The sequence below is a fragment of the Onychomys torridus genome, chromosome 21 (assembly GCF_903995425.1).
Source record: "Onychomys torridus chromosome 21, mOncTor1.1, whole genome shotgun sequence".
NCBI classification, from domain to species: domain Eukaryota; kingdom Metazoa; phylum Chordata; class Mammalia; order Rodentia; family Cricetidae; genus Onychomys; species Onychomys torridus.
The window spans coordinates 28,172,901-28,187,725 of record NC_050463.1 but is presented as its reverse complement, the minus strand read 5'-3'; the positions used below and the strand labels follow the sequence as shown (position 1 = coordinate 28,187,725).

The window sequence follows — 14,825 nt, the reverse complement described above, 5'->3', positions numbered from 1 at the left end:
CATACTGCATGGAGGCTTTTAAACAGTGAACAGTAAATTTGTGAATGAATGACAACCCAAGAATATCTAATATCACTAAAGGATGGTGAGTTCTGTTCATCTCCCTGAGAGATTTATGGGGGGGGCGGGGGGAGGGCACCTAGAAATTAGTGGACGGTAAGGGTTACTTCCAAGAATTTGTTTACTCAGGTTTTTGCCGCCCCAGCTACCAGCCTCCTTTACCAAGGCTGTTTTCCAGGTTAAGTATGTGAAGACTTCTCTCCCTGGAGAATCGTTACAGTTTGGTAGGCATAGGAAAAGGCAAGCTGGGTAGCAGGTTCAAAAGTAAATAGTTCCTCAGGTGACTTCAGCTTGAGAGAATCAGTATATACCAGTTAGGGCAATTCTGAGATGATCCAACCTTGACTCCATCCAAGGATGCTTGCTGTGTTCTGATCATCTGGCAGAGTTCAGAATGCCATGTTTCTGCCATTCCAGTGAGGTTGATTATCACATACCTATATGGCCCCTCTTCAAGGTCAAGAGCAGTATGGTTCTAGAAGGTTCCCGCTGCCCCTTCCCAAGTCTTCCCAAGGATAACTACTGTCCCAATCCTAACTCTTGTGCATAGTAACCTTGCTTTATTACTAAAAAGACATGATCCTGAGTCACCTTATGAAATGGACCTGCATAAGACTATGTACTTGTATACACATCACAGTAAGGGCTATAGATCAGTAAACCTTCTCCTTAAAAAGAAAAGGGGAGAAATAGCAAGATCCAAAGAAAGCTCACAAATCCAGAAATAGCAGGTAAGTCTGTAAGCCACCCCAAAACCCACACACATGTGTCGCCTCTGCCCCATGACAGTTCACATTCTAGGACTTTACATGCTGAACTATCCTGAACTTCTCTTCAATGCCAACGTGACTCTAAAGCTCCTTTTTTTTGTCTTTAAAGATTAATTTATTTATTATACATTCAGTGTTCTACCTGCATGCATGCCTACAGGCCAGAACAGGGCACCAGATCTCATTACAGATGGTTGTGAGCCACCATGTGGTTGCTGGGAATTGAACTCAGGACTTCTGGAAGAGCAGCTAGTACTCTTAACCACTGAGCCATCTCTCCAGCCCCTAAAGCTCTTTTTTAATTCACAAATGTCAACACACACGTTGGTGTCATACCTAGGGAGTCGTCATGTGGGTTTTGAGCTCCGATTTTGGTTCTACAGTGGCCTTTAAACAGCCTGTATGTTAGAAACATCTCCCCAGCCTGGTCTGCTCTCTGACTGTAGGTAGCAAGGGCTCCTGGCCCTGCCGCAGAAATGGACCACACTGTAGCCAGTAATGGAAAAGGAGCTAAGTGAGAATTCTTACCACCTTCATGGGTTGTGGTCTCTGTCACCTTCAGTTTGAGCGGTATTTCCAAAACTGGAATCCATTAGGGCGTTAGCCATTCTCTGAAAGGCTAGCTATGGTAACGTTTTAGACTTTGTGGGCCACATGGTCTCTGTTGTAGCCACTCAGCTCTGCCATGGTGTCACATAAATGGCCACAGAGGGTGACCGTGGCTACTGGATGTAGTTGTGTTCATTGACCTGAATAGGTCCCAGGTCAGATTTGGGTCAGGTCCTGCCTACCTGATTTAGAACCCTGAAGGTGTGTTTTAGGAGGACTCGAGTTCCATTTGTTAATGGCACATTTTAACTCCTATAATAAAACATAGTCTTACTAGTTGTGACTTTGGGATGATCTTGCTGTCATTGAAATGATTTTTACTGTGATATACTGGATTTGAAGATTTCAATGAAGGTTTCATTTTTAAGTCTGTATTTCTCAGATCAGCTTTATGTGTCTGCCATTTCTTTCCCTCTTTAATTGTGGCAAGAGGCTTTCATGGATGCCTTACTTTTTTTAAAAGGGGTTTTGTTTGTTTGTTTGTTTGTTTGTTTTTTTGTTTTGTTTTTTAAAGTGGGCTCCCATGAAAATTAAGACCTGGTCCTGCATAGTGACAATATTTTGCTGCCCCCTACAGTTCTACTGAAGAATTACCTCAGAGGCCCTGTAATACTAACAGGTCTGGCTGTAATTTCCTTAAAGCCCCTTTGTGGAAGGAAGGAGACCCTTGATAGACATGTATTTATAATTACAACTTCATTCTCTAGGAGGACAGCTCAACATATTCATGGCTGGTCACGTTGTTTTTACGTTGTTAAAACTCGAGGCATCTGGAATGGCTTCCCAGCTAGTGTCTAAACTATAAAAAGAGCCTAACAAAAGTTTCTTTGTTTTGTTCTTTATTAAAGCCTTTTGTTTCCCTAAATACACGTATAATGTGTTTTCCCATTTATCAAGATGTCTTGAATCACTTCTGTGCCCTCTATCCTGTGGGCCTTTGTAGACGGCTCACTGGAAAGCCGGAGTAAACAGATCCCACAGCCAGCCTGACTCTCTGTTTCTGCGACTCCCATTGCGCATCCTCAAACTCGGGAGCCTGCTTAGAAAATGCCTGCCGGACATTGCTCAGGAATTCCACTGACCCCACCTCTAAAGGCTTCCTGACCTCTGCCCTACTGAAAATTCATGTAAAACGTTTAAAAAAAAAAAAAAATCCCACATTTCTCAATTGGAAAGAAAAATTCAAACCCATGCTTGTTTTCTCAAAACTCAAACTCATCCTTTTTTCCACATTACATGATTTTAGTATAAAGCATTAGAATTCAAAAAGTGGGCTGGTCCGTGTAAAATTTTTAACCATTTTATGCTTAACTCTGGGTGCAGGTATATTTGATAGTAATTTTAAAGCTAACATTAAGGTATCTAAAACAAACATCTAAAATAAACGAGATCCTAAACAACAGCAGCGATACTACTAATGTGATTCTCTATAGGGAATGAGGGTGAACACTTCTAACCTGGACCCTGCCTCTTCTCTTGCAGGTTTTTTAAATAGCTTTGAGGAATTACAGGCAGAAGAATGTGGTATCCTTAATGGCTGTGAAAATGGCCGCTGTGTGAGGGTCCAGGAAGGTTACACCTGTGATTGCTTTGATGGGTATCATTTGGATATGGCCAAGATGACCTGCGTAGGTAAGAAAGAGAGTGGCAGATGAAGGACTTCTTCCGTGGGATCCCCTGTGACCAGCTCTGGTCAGCTGAGTATGTTTCAGATAGATGGGTAGGGTTGCAGTTTGAGAAGATGAAAAAAGTTCTGGAAATGTGCATTTAGTATAATTATGCTTCGTGTAACAGGGCTATACACAAAAATAGTTAAGATGGTCAATGGTATATTCTGTATTATTTTTTTTATCACAACTAAAACTCAGAGTTATCACCCTATTTAAGAATCCTTACTGTTTTATTTTCCTCAGGGCCAGAGACTGAGCCCCAGGGTCTTATGCATGCTAAACCAGGACTGTACCATGATGCCTCCAACCCCACCCCCAATAATGCTAAATATAGAGAGGGAAGGCCAGAACGGCTCAAGTGATTATTTTGACTTTTAAATTTAAAATTTGACGGTTCAGTAAGCATGGTTTCCCTGAGTATATGACTCCACTCTAAAAGAGTAAAGAGCATCCAGTAAATGACAGCTTCCCGAGCTCTTAGTTTGGATAAAAATATTAAAAATCATTGGTTTCATTGGTGCTTGTCTCTATAAAATGTCAAGCTGACAAAATGTTTGACATTCTAGTGAATAACAAGTCAATTCTAGCCTCTCCATGGTAGCTTACTTTAAGATCGAAGAAGGTTTCTCCTGCATATTAAAAGGGGTAGCCATGAGGAAGCTGTCTGGCTTATGTGGCCCAGAGCTGCGGACAGCACCCAGGTGCGGATGGTACCTGTGTGTCTCCGGCTCGAGTCATGGTAGAGACCGTTGACCTGTGGTTTGGTTTATTGCAGATGTGAATGAATGCAGTGAGCTGAATAATCGGATGTCCCTCTGCAAGAACGCCAAGTGCATCAACACAGAGGGCTCCTACAAATGTTTGTGTCTGCCAGGCTATGTGCCCTCCGACAAACCCAACTACTGCACGCCGCTGAATACTGCTTTGAATTTAGACAAAGATGGGGACTTGGAGTAAAGGAGAAGCTATGTAACCTATGCCCATATACTCTGCACTGTGTAAAGGAAAAGGGAGAGATGTATACTTGACACACTGCACCTAACCCAGAATGGCCAAGACAGAACCAACATGGAGTTGAATGTACCCCAAAGACAGTGAGCGAATGAAGCCAGAACCTGATGGATGTGACAGACCAAATGGACGTTTCTCCAAAAAAAAAATCCAGTATATATAGTCTGTTCATATGTAAAATTCAATGGAAAAGAGGCAGGATAGGGCTGTTATTTTAAACAGAGGTTGTATTATTATGTTGTTTTGATTTTTTTTCTTTTTTTACTATTGCTTAAATTTGGCTTTTAAATAGTGGTGGAGATGTTTTATATGATTTTCTTTTTGTTGTGCAGTTTCTCAGCTACCGTTTATTTTTTTTTCTTCAGCGTTAATCTCAAGTTCAAACATCTTTGATAAAATATTGTTAAACTGTATTATAAGTATTATGACACAGGGTTGTGCTGTTCTTTGGTCCGGAGCCTTTTTAAAAACAAATGTCTGTCCTGTGGATGTCTGTCCTGTGGAGCAGGCAGCGATTGGTAAGCTTTTATCCACATTTGGAGGGGGGCGGGGGACACCTTTATTTTCATGTATTGCCATATCTCCCCTCAACTGGATCCCTTTGTTCGACCGAAATGGAAGACCTTCTTAATGTGGATTAGTATTGTGATGTGTAAAGTCAACCCAGAGAAATTTAAACTCCTGAACATCCCCCCAAATATTTACCATTGTATGTTATAAGAAAATAAAATCACCATTTTTGTAGGAAAAAAAAAAAGCCTGTGTATGACAGAACATGGTACATCCCTCCCCTCCCCCAGCCCCTATTTCTTAACTAATGGTCCTCCATCTCTTTCTAAGTTAGGACTAGTTAGCTACTGTTACAGGCTGATCATCGCCCTGTTAGGTTCACACGTTGGAAGGCTGAGTCCCAGTGCCTTAGGATGTGACTCTGTCTGGAGGTAGGATTCTCTAAGGAAGAAATGAAAGTTGGTGGAGTAAACTGTAATCCAAGATCATGGGTGTCCTTCGGCGACAGGAGTCAGGACAATTTCAGAAGAAAGATCACTTGAAGATGACAAGAAGGTGATCCTCTACAAAGGAGTGAGGCCTCAGAGGAGAGGAATCAACCCTGCCACAGATCTTAAACTCTAGCTCCAGAATTCTGAGAAAATAAACTTCTGTTGGAACCACCAGCCTATGGCCACTCTAGAAAACCAAAACAGATCCGTGTGTTGGGAATAATGAATGAGCAAACAAGACCTTTCAAAGCAGAGTCTCTGCTCGCTCATGAGCCAGCCTAGCAACAACAGCTGTTTCACAGTATAAGCTGAAGTTCAAATTCCATTTTTTTAACCTATTTTAAAAACAAGCTATGCCTCAGCAGACCCCCTGGAACATTCCTGCAGTGAATACTTTCTTGAGAGGCCTTTGCCTTCTAATATCTGCAGTAGACATTTTGATGACACCTCCAAGATGTTGATTTCCTAACCTTTGGAATCTGTCATAATCAAGAAAAGTACTGTGTCAGAGAAGTCTGCTGGTCACCTGACCCCAAAGAGAAAGATGAGCTTGGGTTGCCTGGGTGGGCCTCAGGTAATCCCCAGGGGTGTCCTTGGAACCTTAAAGGTGGAAAGACAGAAAGGAGTCATGGAGGTGTGACAAGGAAGAGGTCAGGTGCAACAAGGAAGTGCTTCGACCCACCACTCACTGGCAGGGGACACATGAACCAAAGAAATGGATGGCCAGTGGGATCTGGGAAAGACAGGGAGAGGACTCTTCATGGACAATCTAGGAATGAAGACAGTACTGTCTATACCTGGCGCCTTGATTTCAGTCCAGTGATCCTGTGTGAACCGCTCACTATTGACCTGTAAGATAACGGTATGATAGCCGGGCGGTGGTGGCGCATGCCTGTAATCCCAGCACTTGGGAGGCAGAGGCAGGTGGATCTCTGTGAGTTGGAGGCCAGCCTGGTTTACAAAGCGAGTTCCAGGACAGGCTCCAAAGCTACAGAGAAACCCTGTCTTGAAAAAAAAAAAAAAAAAAGGTAACGGTATGATGTTGCTTGATGCAACTACATTTGTAGCAATAGGAAGCTAATGCAGCACTTGAGCTGGATAGAAGCTTAAAGCCTGAACCAACTCAATAGTTTCAGCTGCTGTTCATGTAGGAGAAATGGATGGTTGGGTTCTGGCTCAAGAAAAGATGCTGCAGGGACTGAGCGAGGGCTCACACAAGCATCAGGACCAAAGTTTGACACACTCCCCCCAACCCAGGCATGGTGGCATGCACTTGTAATCCCAGGGCGGAAGAGGAGGAGGAGACAGGCAGATCCCTGGGCCTTGTTGGCCAGCTAGCCTAGCCTAGCCTACTGAGCAAGCTCCCGGCCAGTGAGAGACCCTGTCTTCCAAACAAGGTGGACAAAGCCAGGTGTGGTAGCACACGCCTTTAATCCATCACTAATCCATTGTACTGAGCTCAGGGCTTACAGCCCATAGGACAAGAAGGGAAAACAGGGTCTCTGAGCTGCTGCCCCAACCACAGCAGAATGCAGAGGGAGGATGCTCCAAGGGTCACTCCATATTGGGGTGCACCCAACTAGAGAAAGCCAAGAGCAGTTCTGCTATGCTCCACACACCTCCCTATTTCTGCCCATTTTCAGCCAAGCACTCCCTCCAATGGAGTTACAGGTTGGAAAACCTTGGCTGCCACCTACCTCATGGCATACACTGCCGCAAGGAGCCACAGAAGAATTTGCCTAGGCTTGATCATAGCCCTGTACTTGGGAAAGCACTTCATTGCTGTTTCAAAGATGAATACCGTAGTTACTCTTGCCATCTCTCCTTTGTGGTGCATGTCACCCAGCCCCCACAGAGGTCCTGACAAGTTGACAGAGGCACACAGTCAAGAGAATCTCTATAGGCTTGGAAGGAATGGGATGAGATAGTCTGGGCCCTGAAGCCACCAAGACTGTCCTCCATCATGCTCGCCTTCAGGAATGAAGTGAAACTGTCATGTCAAGACAGGACGTTATTGAAGGGCCCTATAAAGAGCTGGCCAGCCTTTAAAAAAGATACTTAAGGAAGCCCTAATCTAAATTTGTGAGCATGTAAATATCATGTCCAACAAGAAATATTAAATGCACAAAAGAGAACCAAAAGGACTAAATATTATTAGTGCAGTAAAACATCATACTACAAAGATGAAGGAGAGGGGAACACAGAAATAAGGAATGTTCAAAATGACTAGTGGAAAAGCGAGAAAAGGACAGGCGTGAGCCCCTCCCTACTAATATAACTTGTTAAATGGAATACATTAAATGGATCTAAAGACAAGACAAAACAAGGAGCTCACCTCACTGATGTGCACAGAGAAGAGGGGGGAGGGATGGAGAGAGAAATCGCAAATGAACAGCGCGGCCATGCAGTTTGAAGATTTAAAAAAGCGGGAATAGATGAGCCCCAAAATTAACAGAAGAGATAGATGGGAAATATCAGCGCAAAAATAAACTAGGGTCTAAAGAAGGCACACTCAACCACAGCTGTCATTGAGATCGTTTCTCTACAGACTGCTACTCATTCATGTGTCAAACTCCCCGAGGAAATGTAGGTGAGGATGATTGAATGTTGCTGGGGAGTTTATATTTCTATTCACCCTAGACAGAGGGGTCAACCGAACAAAGAGATGGTTCTACGCCCATTCAGCATGGCAAGCTAACGTTTCCTTACAGGGAAGTTCCTTAAAGGAGCATGGCCATTATTATAGGCAGCTATGCCCCTGAAGAAGAGTCTCCTGTTCCCACTATTGTCCACCACTTGTATGTCTCCATTGGAGATGAAAGGCTCCAGGTGTCTCATGAACCTCGTAGGTCTTCTCTGCTTTCCTAAAGGGAGGTGAGTGGGCCCCGATCTTGTGAGGGTCTTGTGCAATCACACCTGGCTTCACAGCAACAGCTGGGTCATGTCCAGAGCATGTCCACCATGCTCCACCCCATTCCTTTGACGCTTACATTCTTAGGCTGTCTTCTGTGATGCCCTCTGAGCTTTGGAGAGGATGGTATAGATGTATGATTACTTTCTCCCAGTTGGGCTGATCACTGGACCACCATGCCATAGCAACTTTCATTCATTCTCAGCATGTTGACTGGCTACGAGTTTCCCCAGTAACGAACTATAGAAATGATCCCTGAAAGTATAGTGTTTCCCCAGGAACCATTACCCACTGAAAAAGGAAATTCCCCTCCCAAACCAATGTGGACAATGGACATCATCTATGGACATACACACAACTGTTTAGAAATACATCTAACAGCCACATCACATCCGCTTAACAAAACTGTAGGAATATCCTCTGCATTGAAGCCTAGGACCTCTGTACTTACAGAGTTTTGTCCTGGCTTATAGTGCCAAACATGGGTTTCCTCCTATGGAGTAAGCCTTAAATCTAACCAGAAAGCCATTGGATGTAGCCATCACAGTTATACCAGCTCTGTTCCAGTGCAGTTATCTTGCCTGGCATGTTGCTAGTGTCGCATGAAAAGTAGATAACTTACCAGGACGTTTGGGAATGATTCTTTGCAAGCAGACTGCATAGTGCCTTATGGCACTTTGAAAGTCATTGGGAGGTTAAGGATGAGGGAGCTTCCAGCTCAGTCCCAGCTTGATGTCTCTCTGTCCTGCAACCAAAGTGTGTGGTATCTTCAGCAATAGGATTGTGCCATCTATTAGTAGTTCTGGCATCCAACCAGCAACAGTGGCAACAGCCTGTGTGGTTGGCTGGCCCTCACCTGCCAACAGCTTTTAGTGAGGTGATATACAGATGGCATAGAATTTCAGTCAGAACCTTATGGCTTCTGGGAATGACTTTTGCTACCCAGGCAGGATGTCTTCTTGGTTTAAACTCTTTGGTTGTGGTTTTCATAATCAATTCCTTTAATCAACCCATCCCCTATAGAGTTATAAGGCAAGTGAAAGTACCATTGAGCCTAGTTGTGATCAGCCTACTTTTCTGCATCAGTGTTTGTGAAATGAGTGTCCTTCTTACTGTCAAATATAACACTGAGTGCAATACTTGAAAGTGTCTTGAGCCGTTGCTCATTGGCATGAAATTGCACAAGAAAAGGCCTGTGACAGTGTTCACATAGGCAAAGGAATGTTTGTGTCCCTCACTGACAGGCATTGGCCCTGGGCAGTCTACCTGCCAATCTCATGCAGGATGGACTGATATATTTGTCCCAGCTATACATTGAGAATATAATTGGGAACAGGCATCACCTATTTGGACAGCACAAAGAATACCAGAATATTGCACAAGCATGCTAGTTGGCTTTAACTCTTTTCCGGCCTATAGTCCTCTATGTGTAAATAAATGTGTAAATCTAGAAACTCATTGAACGGTCTCTAGCATCATTCAGCTAGGTTAAGGAAACCGCTCAAATAAACATTTGACAATTCCCAAACTCTGTATATCTGAATGAACTTCTATGTCATTGGAACACCCATTCTGAAGCTATGGAACTTCAATTTAGACTTTACACTTTTACTTTTTATACCTTTCCATGTTAGTTTTCGCTTAACATGTTAATGTAGTATTATTAATGGCTTTGTTTTTCAGTCTTCAGACCAAGGAAGCAAGTGGTTTATGTGCCATGCTTACAACATTAGCGCATTCTGAAAGTGTTGGACTAACTACCAGTGACTTTCCCTTCTTCTTCTTCCTCACGTACATCTCTCCCAGGTTGAGGAGTCACCCTTTTTGGTTATGAGTCTACCTTTTAATGGCTGAGGCAACTCTCTAGCCCTTGAAGAGCCCCCTGTAGCCATTCTTTTAACATTTCTTGTAGAACAGATCTGGTGAAGGGATACACTCTCAGCTTTAATTTACTTGACGATACCTTTATCTCTTTGTCATTTCTAAAAGGTAGCTTTGTCAGGCCAAATGTTCTCGTTTAAAAGTCTTTTCCTCCATAACTGTGAAGATCTTAGGTCCCTTTCTCCTCCCCTGTAAGATTTCCACAGAGAAGTGTGCTATTGGATGAATTGGGACAGCTTTAGAGGTTGCTTATTTCTTTTCTTTTACAGCCTTGAGGATCGTTTACTTATCATTCCCCTTTGTGAGTTCAATTTTAAAATGTCTTGAGGTTACATTTTGTTGAGCTAAATTTTAATGGTGACCTGCATCTGGATATGTGCATCCTTCTCCATGTTTGAGAAATGTTTCTACTATCCCTGCCGCCCACCCAACCTAGTCCTGGAGATTGAACCCAGGGTCAATCTTGCTTGGCAAGTGTCCTACCACCGAACTATACCTCCAAACACTATTATTTCTTTGAATAAGCCCTGTACCCTTTGTCATTACTAAGTTTTTCTTGAGCCCTAATAACCTAAATATTTGCTCATTTAGCAATCTCTCAACATTCTTCTTCCTTCTTTCTCTTCCAACTATGTATCTTTAAAAGCCTATCTTCAAGGTCATTGATTTTTTTCTCCTTCTGTTTTTCTGTTCCACCATACTTGCCTTTTATTATGTTTTCACTCAGTGTAGTTTTCTATCAAAGAAATTGAATTTTTAAAAATTCCTCCCATCTGGAGTTGGGGATTTAGCTCATTGGTAGAGTGCTTGTCTAGCAAGCACAAGGCCCTGGGTTTGGTCCTCAGCTCTGGAAAAAAATCCTCCCATCTACTGAAATGTTTCTATATATTTTAAGTTTAATGAGTTCCCTTAAAATTGGTGTTCTAAAGTTTCTGAGAACTTTAGCATACTGATCACCCTCTGGTCAGTTTCTGGCTCCTTCTGAGGTGAGGTCATGGTTTCCTGAAAGTTCTTGATGCTTGTTGCTGGGCAGCAGCATCTGGTCCAGATTGCTTAATCTGGCTTTGTTTGTTCCATCCTTTCCCCAAACCCTAAGGCAGACGCTGCTCTTCTCCAAGCCTGTAGTCATGCTATTTTAACACTGGGTATGTCCAGGTCCAGATTCGCTAAGGGTCTACTGTTAGTATGTTGTCAGTATTTCAGTACTAGAAGAAAATCAAGCCCAAGTTTGTTCCAACTTCACTGATAGTGTCCTGTTCAGAAAGAACCAAGGGAATGTCTGCAATAAATAGTCTGTCTCCTCAAGGCTCTTCCTTAGAGCTGCATTAACCCAATATACCTTATCAGTGGTTATTGGCTTGTGGGGCTCTAACTAGTTTTGGCCATACTCATCCTGGACTTTGACCATACTCATCACGGATGAATCATCTCCAGATTCTTATGTCATAACTGTTATCACCCAAGACACCAAATGGTTTCCTATCAGCCTAACACTGAGCTAGGACCAAGACCCACACTAACATGGCTTTCTATTGCTGAGGTAAACTCAGGCCTAAGACCACGGCAACAAGCCACAGGTGATGCCAGTTGAAACAGATGTCTGATAGACTGTGGTCTCTTGTGTGCCAGAGGCTCCATCCATAGGCGAACCTCAGGATCAGGCTCGGTGTGTGTGGGGGGGATCTTCAATGTGATGGGAGTCCCAGGGCAAAGTCCATTCCAACTAGTGTCATCTGTGTCCGTTGCACCTATGAACTCACTGTAGCTGTGGTTACTTGCACAAAACCTACAGAAGAGAGGTCTCGACAACATTCCATCCTGGGAGGGGGAAGAGCTCATGAAGCACCACCCGTCACTGAGAGACTATTTACAGTTAATGCTGACTGGGAGGAGGGGTATGGCTTTCCTCAGTGGTAGAGCCCAGGCTCTATACATCCCACCTATGCTCTTGCAAGCAACTCTAATTAAACTCAGTGGATCCCACATACAAAAAGACGTGAAGGTAAGTTGGGGGGGCTTTAGGAAGAAGAGTGGTTTCAGTAGAAGGAACGGGGGTGAGACAAGTAATGGAAGCTGCAAATGAATAAAATCCACTCTATTCATGTATGTAACTATCAAAGAATAATAAAACAAGAGAAATCAATAGGGAGGCACAAAAAATTCAAAATCGCTTAACCCACCCTGTGTAAAAAGGGCAAAGTTGAAGGCATCACAACCCGTGATTGAAGACAGACTAAAGAGACACAGTAACCAACACCACATGGTATCAGCATAAAAACAGGCTCCCAGACCGTGAAACCAGAATAGAGATTGCAGAACTAAATCCACATGTCAGCCAACTGATTTTCCTCAAAGACACCAGCCGCCCACCCTGGAGAAAGTCTCTTCAATACACATGCTGAGAAAAGATATCCACATGCGGAAGATGCAGTCCCAACCCTTCTCTCTCACCCTGTATTAAAACTGACTCAAGCCAGGTGGTGGTGGCACATGCCTTTAATCCCAGCACTGGGGAGGCAGAGGCAGACGGATCTCTGTGAGTCTGAGGCCAGCCTGGGTTACAGAGTGAGTTCCAGGAAAGGCACAAAACAAAGCTACACAGAGAAACCCTGTCTCAAAAAAAAAAAAAAAAAAAAAAACAAAAAAAACAAAAACAAAAAACCAACCAAACAAAAAAACCCAAAAAACCAAAAAACCTGACTCAAAATACATTAAAGTCCCAAATGCAATACACTAGTAGAAGAAACTTTACTGGAAACACATCAAGAGGTTGGCCAAGGCAATGCTTATTCCAGATAAGACTCCCAAAGCATTAGAAACCGAAGAAAAAGTATACAAACATGAATACAACAAAGAAACAACTAATAGAGTGAAGACAACCTATGATATGTGGGGGAGATATTTGCCAACTATTCTCCAGACAGAACAAATAAGCAACTCGAAAACCTTAACAAGAAAATCAGTAATCAAGTTGAAAATGGGAGGTGACCAGAATAGACATGCTAGTGAGCCAGACTCTGCCTCCAGTGAATTACACAAATGTTTGCCTCCGGACACCTATATGTGACATTTGGGACTACAAGAGGAACAAATGAAGTCATTCCAAAACACTCACAGTAAGTTAGCATCCCATGTTCATCACTTGGATGAAAGGCATCTGGGCTTTGCTGGGGAGGGCCTGGAGATGGGCTCTGGACCATGTTTGTCTGACACCATCGCCACTGGATGGCAGTAAGAATCCTCGGATTTCCTGTTGAGTCTCTTTTCAAACTCACTTGCCCTTTTGTCTAGTTCAAAATGCCATGCTTTGGTAGTTAGCTTTTACCAGAACATCCTTATGTAAAATGCATTTAAGATATAAAACTCAAGTTCAAAAGTTTTATATTAGGGAAAAAAAGACAAATAAATTGTGTTCAAAATAAGATTAAGATATTTGGATGCCAGTTCCTTTTGTGCTGTTTCCCCATTAATTAAAATGAGTGGTCGCTATGCCATTTAAACATCAAATTAGGTGAAAAATGTTTAGGTGTAGAGTACATGAGTTTTCCTAGAGACTACAAGCTTTAAACCTGTGTGGAATAAGGTTCTGAAAATAAGGACATAGGTGTTCTCATTCGTTGATTACCTTCAACATAGAATAGATTCAATTCCCAGAACAGACTTTCAAATCATGACTTGAAATTCTCCATGTCTAAAAATAGACACGTTAACTTAATCTTAGAGCTTATTCCTCCAAATGTTTGACAAAAAATTATTGAAACAGGTAGGCTATGGTTAGGTATTAGGAATGTAACAGTACTCAAGACACCCAAGGCCATCACAACCATGGAGCTCGGATGCACTGGCCTTGCCTTAAATGTTCAACCAAAATCTGAGTGTCACCTCCTGGCACTCTGTCTCCCAAAGCCAATTGTTTGTTCTCCACCCTAGATATCTCTGGATTCCATCCATGTCTCATCTTTTCCACTTTGAACCCATCTTAACAGGTCTTCCTGGCTTTGGGTGTGTCTGGAGTGTCATCCATATCCCCATCCTTAAACAGGATGCACTGTTTGTTCATTTATTCCATTTGGGCAAGGAAATGCCAATAGGTAGCCCAGTACATCCTCAGGGTGCCAACCATGCTCTTTCCTGTTCCGTCATGCAAACACAGTCCTCCCCATTCCAGTGTGCTGCATCATCCTGGCCAGCTGCCTGAGATGTGGCAGCCTTCCAGTCCCACAGCACATCAGCTTTCGGGGATGGCTCCTGCCACTGGTGCAAGTTAGGTTCCTTTGAAAGCAGACCCTGATAAGGAGATCAGCACATCGGAATTGAATTAGGGAATTGCTCTTGGGAGCAGTTTTCCTAGAGGATTAGAGAAGGCAGTCAATACAGGTAGTAGAGAAAGATGGATGGTGATGGAGTTTCAAAAGACAGTTCACTTCATTGAGATCTTAAATTCTGCTGTTTAAAGGTTTGTGCTGAAACAAATAATGTTAATGGAATCGAGGTAACCCTCTGCGTCACCCGTCTTGGTATGTGGGTATCAATTTTGATGTATTGACTCTTCAATGAAGGAAACACCATCAACGAAGAGTTCTGTCAAGGCTTCCTGATATTCTTCCTCTTACTCATCTGGAGGAATGTGTTACAGTCTTCTGAATTCAATGACTATGTTTCTTACAAATGCTAGTTTTATTTAATCCTTTTCAATGGACTTTTGTTTATTTTTTTCTTTCAGATTTATTGTTTGAACCTAGTGCCTTGTGTGTACTGGGCAAAGTGCAATTCAACTGAGCCTTTATTGATTTATTTATGTCCTTATTTATCTTAATAGTCATACAAAGACCAGGTCTTCAGGAATGAAAGTACTGAACTAGAATGTAGCAAATACCAGAAGCTGAGGCATGTTGAAAACATCTGTTCTTTG

At 42.8% G+C, this 14,825-nt stretch overlaps 1 protein-coding gene across 1 annotated transcript in view; it reads left to right on the top strand.

Annotated features, from left to right (window-relative positions):
* Ltbp1 (latent transforming growth factor beta binding protein 1) overlaps positions 1-4,848 on the top strand; it is a 394,201-nt gene extending 389,353 nt beyond the window's left edge. Inside the window, exons 33-34 of the mRNA XM_036171423.1 lie at positions 2,922-3,071; positions 3,885-4,848. Of these exons, the coding sequence (XP_036027316.1) occupies positions 2,922-3,071; positions 3,885-4,066 (332 nt within the window). The 3' untranslated portion in view covers positions 4,067-4,848. The remainder of the gene's footprint in view (positions 1-2,921; positions 3,072-3,884) is intronic.
* The last annotated feature ends 9,977 nt before the right edge of the window (positions 4,849-14,825 follow it).